Source organism: Chiloscyllium plagiosum, chromosome 19 (assembly GCF_004010195.1).
Source record: "Chiloscyllium plagiosum isolate BGI_BamShark_2017 chromosome 19, ASM401019v2, whole genome shotgun sequence".
NCBI classification, from domain to species: Eukaryota; Metazoa; Chordata; class Chondrichthyes; order Orectolobiformes; family Hemiscylliidae; genus Chiloscyllium; species Chiloscyllium plagiosum.
The window spans coordinates 47,333,579-47,347,051 of NC_057728.1; the positions used below are offsets into that span (position 1 = coordinate 47,333,579).

The following is a 13,473-nucleotide window of genomic DNA, read 5'->3' on the forward strand; positions in this document are numbered from 1 at the left end:
GATTGTGTGGTGCTTGTTTAGTTGCTGATGGATAGCTTTTCTTATTATTTAGTGCTTGGAAATGGTTGACAACGACCTTATGTCAATGGGATAGTTCAGCCAGCCAGCATTAACGAATTAAACTTCTTTGTTTCTCTCTGCTGTTTTGTCTAAAGTAGATGTGAAATGTGAGAATGTGAAAGCTTTTGAGTCATGATGACACTGTTAAGATGTAAAGCTCCACAAACACATGCTTTACACAAGACACTTATACAGATGCAAAATGGAGCTAAAGCTCCTCAAGCTCAATGGCAGATTCCTGGAAAAAGTCAGGCACAAAAGGCCCAACAAATGACAAATATCTGTGAGACATAGAAACGTTGGGATTCTGGCACCAGGCCACCACATTCATACAATAGTTTGGAACAAGCAACTCAAGTTGGGTCCTTCATGTCAACAGGACAGAAATGGCTGCAACAAATGGCCACATTAAAGTTGTACTTGACTCTGGTATTTCTGCTACTGGGGTTGTAGGTCAGCCAAGGGGCCACCAATATTTCCATTTTGGATCTAGGAAATAAGAGCCAGGAGCGTATCTGGGTCCAAACCTCACCCTTAGTGGAAGCAGTAACTTATTTTGATATTGTCTGGGTCCCCTCTTGATTAGTATAGTGAAAGGAGTTCCCATTCATTTAAGGGTGAATTAAATCAACTTTAATTGGCCGACAGCCTACAGTAGGAGGTAACTCGCAGAGGGGGTTCTTCAACATTTAAGGTGCCCATTCACTCACTTCTTTGAACAATCAAATATGCAACGAAGCTAGCCCACCTCTATAGTGGGTGAATGCAAAATCCCTCTCCAGGGTGATGTTTGGCTGCACCTTCACCCAGGCAAATCTACAGGAGATGGAGAAACCAATTCCGCCTCCTTTAAGTGGCTGTAATGATGTTTAATAAACCTAATTTGCTGCACATCTCCATAAAATGGGCAGCTGGGCCTCAAACCCAATTTGCCCAGAACAGCCAGCTTTGGAATGGTGTCAGGAAACCAACATGCCACACAGTGCCTGTACTTTCGGTTCCATCTGCATTATTTATCAACTTCAGCAGAAAATTCCATTTCTCTCTGTCTAATTACTCCCATTGGCCTTCCTCTAAAGGCATTTAACTGCTAATCCATTGGTACTTAGTAATCAAGCTCATTGCCCGTCTAAGGCAGCTGTTTCCCATCCACTGCAACAGCATTGGCAGAGATACCTCTCCATCGCATGGCTGTCTGTTGGTCAGACCCTCAATATTATGGCACACTCACAGACCTCAACAACACTCACTGATATGTCGACAGTCTGGGTCCAAGTAATTTCACTGCCAATATTCATAACCCCCAAAAAAATCAAAACATAATGAGAAAAGGTGCGAAAGAGAATAACTAAAACTGGAATGAAACCAATCAAATTGTTCATGGTGTAAAGTGGGATTTTTTTCCATCAAAAGACAGGCATGAACAGAAATGTATAACCAATTCATCAGTAGCTGGCAATCAAATAATTTTGGTTTGAATGAAGGACTTTCAGCAGAACTCAACTTGCCAATATTTAAACGTTTCCCCTTTTCCAATGCTGTTGGGAATACTGAAAATTTTAGCATTTCCCTTTTGTTTTTATTGCAAAGGGGACATGATTGTGATGTATAGAGTCTTGATGGGTACAGATGGTGTAGACAGGAAGAGACTATATCCCTTGATAGAGGAATCAATGACCAGCGGGTACAGATTTAAAGTCAGGGGCAAAGCAGTGAGAGGAGATTAGAGGTAAAGCTTTTTTTACACAGAGGGTGGTGGGAATCTGGAACACGCTGCCTGTAAGGGTGGGAGAGGCAGAAACCCTCATAACATTTAAATAATGTTAAGATGTACAGTTGTGATGCCACAGCATACAGGGCTATGGCCAAGCACTGGAAAACGGAATTGGAATGGTTAGGAAGCTTTTTTTGAATGGTGCGGACATGATGGACTGAAGGGAATTTTTCTGTTCTCTATGCCTTTATGACTCTATTTTCAGCATTTTTTTTTGTCTCTATATACCATCACATAGTATGATAATTTATATTTGTTTTAATACAGATTTTCAGTAAATTATTGTTTATCTCTATAAACCATCACATTTTATGACATTTTATATTTGTTTTTATTACAAATTTTCAGCATTTTCGCTTTCTATAATACCATTATGTTATTTAATAGAGATATGAGCTCTATTATTAAAGTGCTAACACAAACTTACAGTAATGCCACTTTTGGTAACTGTCTCCTTATAGGTGAAGTTGCAAATTGCCCAAGCCAGATAGTACGTGGACATTCGAGGTGTTGGTGAAAATTGTTCTGTGATCCATCCATCTTCCTCATGAATTATAGCATCGACTGGCATATTAGATAGTGCCAAGTAAGACTCTTGGTGATTGATGGCGATTTTAAATGTGGCTTTGTACACTGGTTCATCCAAACATGGAAATGTCTTACGGGCATGCGTTGGAGAAAACTGTGTCACTGCAAGGTAGCTGGAAGAAAGTAGAATATGTTTATTAGGTAGCTCCCATGGGATTTAACAGCACAACCAAACTGAAGGTTTATTTAAAAAGGAATTGATATACAGCAATTTTCAAAGTTGCAGATTCTAAAGTCAAGAGATCACAAACAAATTGATTAACCTGGCATAAAAATGCCCTTAGAATGAAGCTGATTTATCTCTTTAGCCTGTGAAGAGAGTATTGGAAAGCCTAATGCACCAAAATTCAAAGATAATTAGGATCAATAATTAAAAATATTAGGATTAATAACTGTAAACAGGATGCTTAGAAGATGACAAATAGTCTAACTGGATTATGTAAATTTGTAATACGTTGCACAAGTATCATGTCTCTCAATTTGTAAAGGTTATTTCACTGTAACTGAAGAAGAAAACCGTTGTGATGTTTATTTAGAGTACTGTCTCAATAAGTGATCTTGTACAGATTTTATTGATTCCATGGTGTTCTGGTTACTGACTATATAATTGGATGTACGCGTTACTGCTGGCAGAGCACAAAGGAGCTAAACCGTATAGCCTCAAGATCTGGTGAGGGGATCACAGAGATCACAACGCAGACTGCAGGACTGCTTCATGTTGTACGGCTACTGTTGCGCACAATGTTCAGTACTAGGAGTGACTTGCAGAAAGTCCTTCCAGCCCCTGCCACATCATTCCTTGTAAAAATTATTACTTCCTATAGGAACAATCACCGAAAGCATTAGACCTCTGTTGAATTATATCAACAGCCAGAAGAAATCAATCAACAGATGAAGTTTAATTTAGATAAATGTGAGATGCTACATTTTGGAAAGGCAAATCACTGCAGGACTTATACACTTAATGGTAAGGTCCTGAGGAGTGTTGCTGAATAATGAGACTTTGGAGTGAAGGTTCATAATTCCTTGAAAGTGGAGTCACAGGTAGATAGAATAGTGAAGAAGGCATTTGGTATGCTTTCCTTTATTGGTCAGAGCATCGAGTATAGGAGCTGGGAGGTCATGTTGCGGCTGTACAGGACATTGGTTAGGCCACTTTTGGAATGTTGCGTGCAGTTCTGGTCTCCCTCCTGTCGGAAGTATGTTATGAAACTTCAAAGGGTGCAGGAACGATTTACCAGGATGTTGACAGGGTTGGAGGGTTTGTGATACAGAGAAAGGCTGAATAGGCTGGGGTCATTTTCCCTGGAGCATTTCGAGGCTGAGGGGGTGACCTTATAGAGGTTTATAAAATAATGAGGGTCATGGATAGGATAAATAGATAAAGTCTTTTCCCTGGGGTGGGTGAGTCCAGAACTAGAGGGAGAGGGGGAAAATTTAAAAGGGTCCTAAGGGGCAACTTTTTCACGCAGAGGCTGGTATGTGTATTGAATGTGCTGCCAGAGGAAATGGTGGAGGCTAGTACAATCACAGCATTTAAAGGGCATCCGGATGGGTATATGAACAGGAAGGATTTAGAGGGACATGGTCCAAGTGGAGGCAAATGGGACTAGGCTAGGTTAGGATATCTGACTGACTTGGACCGAAGGGTCTGTTTCCATCCTGTACATCTCTATGACTCTAAGTAACCAATAAATAATGATGATCACTTTAAGCAGCACTTGTCAGGGGTATTCCTGCTGCTGAATGTCTGGTCAGTTGTGTGAGGTTAAGAGAGGGGGATTGGCTAAAGGGTTGCACTTCAAAATGGTATCACTGTTGTAAAATGAGCTTTGCACACAAACTGATGTTGGGATCTGCCTACTCTGTATACTGGTCCATACTCACGATGTGCACACTCAAGTCTGCACTGCATGATATCCAATGCAATTCACCCATTAAGTGTGCCACCTCACTGTGGAACCAGTCTTGGAAACAAATGCTAACAAGCCATGTCCCTTGCCCAGATTCCTTTATGACCTCCTTAGAATTAAACTAGGGTTAGCTATGTATATCAAAATATCTCAATATAAATATACTTTTGCTTCACTGAGATTACCCTAGCATAGTATCTTCAACTTACAAATAATTGTATGAATATTGATTTTTCTCTTCTCCACTGTTCACAGTAACTATTCTATAATCTGGTAAATCTAACTCTTCTTCAGACAATCACTGCCTTCAACTACCTTGTATTACCACATCTAATTTTATCATCCATCTCACAAGAACCTGGGTTCTCTAATAGAAAGACAGCGTCCACAAACAGGCCAAGTGCCCTTGCACATGCCACATTTAGTTTAGCATCTACGACTGCTTCTTAAAAAAATATCATTGCATTCTCCTGCCTCATTCTAAAGCAAAAACATGAATATACTGTAAGACAGGCTAAAAAGTACTTGAACAGATTTACTTTCCTGTTATAAAGATACACAGAATTAGGAAAAGAAAAAACAAGATACTTCAAATAGATGACCTAGACCTAATACATAATCTGTTCCAAATCCAATAAAAAGATCTGAAATCTCTGAGATCCTTTCAGACACTTCTAAGTTTCTGATGAAGTTGAGTGGGGGAAATACTCAGATCAAATTCACTTTTACATCATCCCTATGCTCTTCAGGTGATTCTATTTTCATTTAGGTTTAGAGAAACTCCATGAAGCTGTTCCTGAATTAACAGAGGGCCAATTAGTTGGATAACTGGTTTACAATGCAGATAATACTTACAATGGGGGTTCATTTTCCAGGCTAGCTGAGGTCACCATGAAGATCCCTTATCGGAGTTAAGGTGACCCTCAGGTTAAACTTCCCACCAGCTCTCTCTCTCTCTCTCTCTCTCTCTCTCAAGAGAGAGAACACACTATGGTGACCTTTACTTTTACATGATTTTCTTTCCTTCAAATGTTAACTGTTATATACTTAAAAATGTTTTCTTTTGACACCTGGCAGAAACTTTCTGGTTGGTTGAAATGGAAAGCAGCAACGACAGCTACTAAGCATTGACTCTGACAAGGTATTAGTGAATTCCAATACAAAATATTTGAGACAATATCACACAACAGATTTGTTAGGAAACTTACCATGTCATGGAATAAAATGGACAACTGCAATGTGGATACAAGATTGGCTGAATAATAGGAAACAGAATTTAATAGTTAATGGATATTTTCAGGTTGGAGAAATTTTTGTAATGGACTTTCCAAGGGATTCACATTGGGACCCTTGGTTTTCACAGGACAGTTTAAAAGATTGTAGTCGACAGAAGACACAGAAGAACTGTAAACTGTGCGAAACTTCAAAGGGACAAACTGGTGGAGTGGGTGGTTAGATAGCAGGCAAAGTTTAAAGCAGAGAAGTGTAAGGTGATACACTTTAGTACAAAGAACATGGACAGTACAAAAAGAAGGGTTTTTATCATAAAGGGTGTGTAAGAGTGAGTGACTAGATCTATGTATTATAAAGAGAACATCAGGACTGCAGATGCTGGAGATCAGAGTCGAGAGTGTGGTGCTAGAAAAGCACAGCAGGTCAGGCAGCATCCGAGGAGAAGGAGAATCGGCGTTTAGGGTATAAGACCTTCATCAGGAATGGTCCTGATGAAGGGTTTATGCCCTAAACATTGACTCTCCTGCTCCTCGGATGCTGCCTGACCTGCTGTGCTTTTCCAGCACCATACTCTCCACTCTGTATGTATTGTAAGTCATTAAAGTTAGTAGGACAGGTTGAGAGATCTGTTAATAATGTAGATAGTATTCTAAGCTTCATAAGTTGCAGAATTTTGTTCAAAAGCAGGAAGATAATGATGAACTTATATGATACTGGTTAGACCCCAGCTGGAGTATTGTATACATTTCTGGCCACCACACTGTGGAAAGGATGTGATTATACTGGGGAGAGTGCAGAAGAGATCTGCAAATATGCTTCCAAAGATGAGACACTTCAATAATGCAGAATGATTGGAGAAGATTGGACTGTTTTCCTTCGAGTAGAAAAAACTAAGAGAAGATGCGACAGAAGTTTTCAAAAGCATGAGGGTCTGGACAGTGAATAGGGAGTTATTTACTTCTTATAAATACATCAAGAGCCAGACGGCACAGATTTAAAGGGTTTTGCTAAAGAAGCAAACACAAGATGACAAAAAAACCTTTACATGCAGCAAATTATTAGGGTACGGGATGCACTGCCTTGAAAAGTGCTGGAAGCAGAATCAATGGAGGCATTCAGAGGGCAAATTGATGCTTTGCTTAAATAGAACCAAACAGCTGCAGGGAAATGGTAGGGGTTTGGCATTAAGACAAGATGCTGAGAGAGCTGGTGCAGACACAATGGGCCAAAGAACCTCCTTCTGCATGACAACATATGAAAATGACATACGCATATAATTTATCATTTCCTGCAATATCACAGAGGGTTGTCCTGAAATATAGAACTCAGATATGATGTCAAATCACTAGCCTGGCTTCACTCTTCATCACTTTTAAAATATTCCTTATGAGAAATCAGTCCCAGCCATCTCACTGTGTTTAAAGTACCAGAGTTATAGAGTCATAAAGCTGTAAAACACGGAAACAGATCCTTTAATCCAACTTGTCCATGCCAACCGGATATCCTAAATTAATCTAGTCCCATTTGCCAATATTTGGCCCATATCTCTCTAAACCCTTCCTATTCACATACCCATCTTGATGCCTTTTAAATACTGCAATTGTATCAGCTTCCACCATTTCCTTTGGCAGCTCATTCCATACACGCATCACCCTCTGATTGAAAACGTTGCCACTTAGGTCCCTTTCAAGTCTTTCCTCTCACCTTAAACCTAATGCCCTCTAGTTTTGGACTCCCCTATTCCAGGGATAAGAGTTGTCTATTTATCCTATCCATGTCCCTCATGATTTTATAAACCTCTGTAAGGTCAACCCTCAGCCTCCGACACGCAGGGAAAACAGCCCTAGTCTATTCTGCCTCTCCCTATAGCTCAAACCCTCCAATCCCAGCAACATCCTTGTAACTCTGTTCTGAACCCTTTCGAGTTTCACAACATCCTGAACTACCTTCTTGGAGCTGGCTTGTCACCAGCCTCAGGTAAAGCCAGTGATGGATAGATTGGAGGTGGGTTTCGATTGAGAATCTGATTTTTAAGACTGTAGCTCTACCAAAACCCTTCCTCAACTACAACCTGCCAGTTTTTGCTAAAATATTCTCCTTACTATATTCTAAAAATAGCAAACACTAGTTTCAACACAGTGCAACGAGGAATAAGGAATAATAATGGTGCTGGTCAAAGTGATATGTCTGAAATGTAATAATACCTTCCCAATTGAACATTCTCAGAATTAATTCTCAGAGTAATAACCACATGTTAATATAAATGAAGTGGCTCTGTACAATTATTGTAAACAATGCCAACCATGAATGAGTATGTTTCACCTCGATCTAGCTGAGAATGGTAAAACCACCACCATCTCTTCTCAGTCAATTAACTGAGTGAGGACTTTTCATGAGTCCCCAAACTGTAAAAAGAATCGATCCTGTCCCTTCGTTTTAATGTACAAAGTAGAAAAGAAAGAAGACACAACAACTGTCCCTGACCTCAGGTGCACCAGAAATCTTTAGAACTGCAGTTAAAATTTCAGCTCAAGGAATTTAGAAGCTAATTTGTCCATACAAATCCCACAAAAGTCACTAATAATAACCAAAAAATTGTTTCTTTTTGTTTATAAAAAGAAACGTTGTGTTAAATAACTGGTCACAGACAGACTGAAGGTTTGCAGCATGGCTGCAAGACAGAAGCATCGCTTAGTAGTCAAGTGATCTTACATCACCTCCTAATGATTGTTCAAAACATTATGGGCATTGCTGGCTTGGCCAATGGTGTAAACATCATGTATTCTCATTCACCCTTTACATTACAATACATAAATGGCTGTTCAAGTTTAAGTTCTTCTTATTGTCTACATTCTGATAGAGGGGGAAAGAATTATCTATCCCGGCGCCAAGGTTATGGATGGGTGACTGGGAAATAACAGGGAGCTGCACTGACATACTCCATGCAACCTTTCCTAGTGCATGAAGCGGGTCAGCTCATTGATCTATGGAGGCACCTAACTTGCTTAGAACCTCTGTAGGGGCAATTTTTCAACCTGTCCGCCATGAGCAGAGTGCCTATCAGAGACCACCAGCTGAGTGGGGGTGGCCACTGTATAACAGGCCAGGCGCCACAAAGAGGACCTGAACTAACCAAAGGCTACAGTAATGGCCAAAACCAATGGGATATTGCCTGGGTTTCTACTCCACCAGAAATCACTTCCAGATGATGTCTCAGCTTTTTAAGTACAATGGGCAGACCAGCAAAGGGCACCATGTGGGCACACAGTCACTGGCCTGTATCAATTGTCCCCCACTGCCCATCCCCTATCCCCTGCCGCTGCAATGGGGCCTGCTGTGTTTCTAGACCTGTCTGTACTCGGACTGAACTCACAGAGTCAACAATCTGCCTGCTGTCCTTGCTAGGATGGTGAGTTTGGAGGCAGCCATGCAGAGCGAGTCACGGAAAGTTGCAAAGCCTGCCTCACTATCAACAACTGCTGGTTCAGGATCCACCCCAGCAACATCAGAATGATGATGGGGTTCCAAAACCCGTGGGAACGTTCTGGGCGAAGAGACAGAGAAATTGGAAAGCAAACTAAGAAAGAAATATTGGCTGCAGTGAGCAAAAGGAGAAGGAAGTATCTAATTTACAGGTCAGGAATAGAAAAGATTCACAATGTTAATTCGGCAATTAATTTGATTATTTGTGATTCATTATCAAACCAGCACTGGGAATTTTGACAACGATTTAAAAAGTGACAAAAACATGACAAATATAGTATTTTTAGGGACTAAGAACTAGGAACTGTAGAGAAGGAAAAGCATTTGGGTATAACTCATTAGAAGTTAGTGCACTTGTAGAAAATATAATTAAAATGGTTAATGAAAGGTTGGTCTTTTAATCAAGGGGGCTTAGATACAATGGAGAGGAAGCTTAGCTTCAGTAGTACAGAATCTTGTTCAGACCCCATCTGGAGTACAGTGTTGTTTCCAAATCTGGGCACACATTTCAGGATGGAAGAGCACAATACTCAAAGCTTGGGTCACCCAAGGCATGAAAGCAATGAACATGAATAAACACAGTCCTGCAGTGAATACTTTGCCAGTTGATATCCAAAAGAACAAACTTTCATCTGAATTCTGGAGTAGAATTAGAATTTTGATAATGCTCTCTGGTACTTAATCTATTCACTTACACTTTGTTGGACTCTGAGCTCCACTTTATCTAAGCATTAAGGCATTTGTATGAAAAGATTGATGACTGTAACAAAATTCTTGCAAGAGTATTGCATTATTTACATCTAATTTGGCTAGTTTAGGACATAAGCTGATCACTCCTGAGCATTTATCATGCGGAAGCCAACACATTTTTGTCTGAACAATGACAGACTGCATACAAATTGATAAATTATTAAAATCTAATCAAAGTTAAAAGATACAAGAAAACGTTGTAACTTTAGTCATGAAAATGCAGCCATGTTAAAGCGCTGCATTATTCTGGAGGGGATTGCTTTCATTACAAGTTGGCAGTCCAGAAATCTGTGAGAAGTTGGCCGGTAATGATCCCTAACAATAGAGATGAAAAGAAATACTCAGAATTTTAGCACTTGACACAAAAAAATGAAAATGTGTCAGAAATGTGGAGCCAGAATATCAGCCTTCACAAGGGAACAGAAAAACGCTTGATAAAAATCCTCACTATTATTTGTCACAACTCACAGGGTTATCAAGTCCCACTGTTGTCAGAGTCATGTTAAAAGTTAACATTTTTAAATGAAATATGCAAAACCCGCCCCCAAACTGATTTTCAGATTCAGATTGATAGAACGCATGGACCAGGATTCTGTGCTTAGCAACAATCACTATTCATTACAGGTAATCATATTAAGCTAAATTAAGTAACCTCTACAGGTTAAAACTCCAAACTCTTTATAAACTCCTCCTTACATACACACACACACACACACACAACACACACACACACAACACACTGCTTCCAGTGTCTTGTAAGAGGCACAGGTTGGCTGTTTCATTTCTGAAAGATCTCTGGTTTATCCTAATATCTATCCTTATCTCTATACACAAGTTGCAGCTTCTGTTGATAAGGTAAGCTGGTTTTCTTCAAGTTTAAAGTGGCTTGCTGCCGAGAACTGAGAGGCAGAATTTCTATCTGCTGCAGACCTGTTGGTATCTCTTTTGATCTGACTGGTTTTCTCTGCCCTGTTTACTGCCCAAGTTGTTCAGTTAATTGACAACCAATCATGTTGCTGTTGGCAGATATAGATTCATTGTCATTGATAACTGTTCCCTAGTCCACAAACCAACCAGCTTCACTTGGAAACAATCCCTTGCTCCAGTCTGTCTGCACCTTGGAACCATATGCAGTTCAGGCTGGGTTAGGACTGCAGATTTTCTTCCCTAAAGAGAACTACTGAACAAATGTTTTTTTTCCAACAGTTGATGATAGTAATTAGGGTTACTTAAACAATCCCTCTAACCAGATTAGTTAATTGAATTTAAATTCCACCAACTGCTGTGGTAAGATTTGAAGTAAGGTACCCAGAACATGAATTCAAGCATGTGGATTACCAGTCCAGTAACATTACCACTATCTCCACTAAAAAGTTTTATTCCCATCATTATTCCAAGACCAGAATTTAAAATGAGGAAGACTACCTTAATCCTCAGTTGAAAATGGGTTCGTGAGATAGGCATTTGATCAGGGCCAGGAAATTAGCTGGAGCTGCTGTTATTCAGTCAGAAGTGCAGCACTAATCAAGCTCAAATGTATCAATGGAGTTCTGCTACACACAAATCAAAGATATGGTGATAGTGCAAAAGCAGGTCCAGGAATACTCTACACCCAAATCTTCTTCCATTAATACGACCTGAAATGTAGGTCTTCAAATGTTTGGGATATTTTTAGTCTCAATGTACCTCAGTTGGTTGCACTTTTACCTTTGAGACACATAGGTTTTGGGTTCAAGTCTCACTCCAGGGCTCAAGCATAAAAATCAAAATTGGTAATCTATGACAGTGTTGAGGGCACACTGCACTAAAACAAAAAACACTCCCTTTCAGTGAGGTGCTGAACCAAGGCCCTGATAAATGTGACTATCAGGAAAAATCAGTGTAGAATGGTTCTAGCTGAGATTCTGTAACACATGAATAATGAATACTATAAAACTCAATTAAATGCATAATATGCAATGATAAAGATGTTGAGACATCATACAGAGCTCAAGAACAGTTCTAAATCATGCTTTGAAAAGAAGTCAGCAGTATTAATTAATTAGTTAGTTTCTCCACTCAGACGGAGAACAAAATGAAGAATTGGGACAAAAATTGAAGATGGCGTCAAAGGATGAACCAGAGAATTGGCACTAGACATAAGCAGGTTGGTGGAGTGAATTCTATCCATCACCAAAATTCCTTCAATGCTTCCTTCACTCTAGTCCTCAATTTGTATCTTTCCTTTGTTTCACTTCTGAAGTCCTCCCTGACTCAACTTGTCCATAAGACCCACCTCCTGATCCTGCGATCCCATTCCCACTGCTTGTCTCAATATTAGTCGATATTCAAAATAGTAATCTCTCTCTTCAGGTATTGTCCTGACCTTCTTTAAATCTGTCACCATCAGCCCTGTCCTCAAAAAACTACTCAATGGACCTTGCAAATGACTATCCCGTCTCCAACCACCTAATTTTCAGCAGATATAGTCGAGAACTCCGGATTACTTGTGGTAAAGCTACACTCACAGAGCCAGACCAAATCAAAGACAACTCACAACCACTTATTGCACAGCATATTGTCCTCGATTATGAGGGGCCAACATCAAAAACAAAGGCAAATTTTAAAACTTCATGATGTGGCCTGCACATTAACTTTGCATGCTGTAGAAAGAGATGCCATGGAGCGGGGAGGAGATAACGGTTTCATCCATTTTATGCCACTTACTGGACTGATCTAAAAGAACATAAATAGTTGGATCCATGAATTCTTAAAATGGAAAATGTCAATTAGTAAATGACATAGCAAGTTATAATGCCTATCCAGTTTGCTGAATAGAGGAATTAATTAGAGACATCTGGAATGTGTTCTTCATGCTCTACAGGTTTTATTTGTTGTCCTTAAAATTAAACAATTGATCTTTTTTCTTAAACATTTATTTGTTAGTATCTGTACTTAGAGTATTTGGAACCCCTATTCTCTTTGTGTTAAATAATAGGCGCAAGTAATATGCATTTTCACATATTTACAAATGCAAGCTTTCCATAGGCACATTTTTAACATCAATCACACTTGTAGACAGATCTCATGTCACAATTCATCTTTCTATTAAATAATAATGTAACTTATGGGTTTGGTTGACATAATTGGCTGGAGGATGCCAACAGTGTGAACTCAATTTCTGCACTGGATGAGAAGGGCTCTCCTCCTCAAACTTTTCCCTGCCCCAGAGGTATGATAACCCTCAGGTTAAGCCACCACCTGTCTCCTTAATGAGAGAGCAATCCTCGGACTCTGGCAATGTGTACATGTAACCATTGACTTCCTGGTGACTTTTTAAGAGGTTACCTGATAAATGTAGTATGACAAGGCCGATTCTGAATAAGTAAACAATCTAATTTTATCGTAAGTGAATATTTAGATATGACCACGCTCATTCAATACAGCTCCTCTTTGTGCAAACACAGAATGAGCATTGGATCATGATTGTCTTCTTGAACAAAGTAACTATTGGCATTCCCCTTCCAAGCCTGAATGATATTGAATAATTCTGTGTTGAAAACTTGACTGTACTTCCTTCTCTGCCTTTTCATACTCTGAAAGAGCAGAATCATCGTATCCCAATACAGTGGGCAAAAATTCATTGCTACCATCATTGCCTTTCATTAAAATATATTTTATGTGGAAACAACC

The 13,473-nt window shown here is 39.6% G+C and overlaps 1 protein-coding gene across 1 annotated transcript in view; it reads right to left on the minus strand.

Moving 5' to 3' along the window:
• Positions 1-13,473, minus strand: part of LOC122559754 (thyrotropin-releasing hormone-degrading ectoenzyme-like) — a 116,310-nt gene that overhangs the window by 93,924 nt on the left and 8,913 nt on the right. Inside the window, exon 2 of the mRNA XM_043709719.1 lies at positions 2,262-2,535. Within this exon, the coding sequence (XP_043565654.1) occupies positions 2,262-2,535 (274 nt within the window). The remainder of the gene's footprint in view (positions 1-2,261; positions 2,536-13,473) is intronic.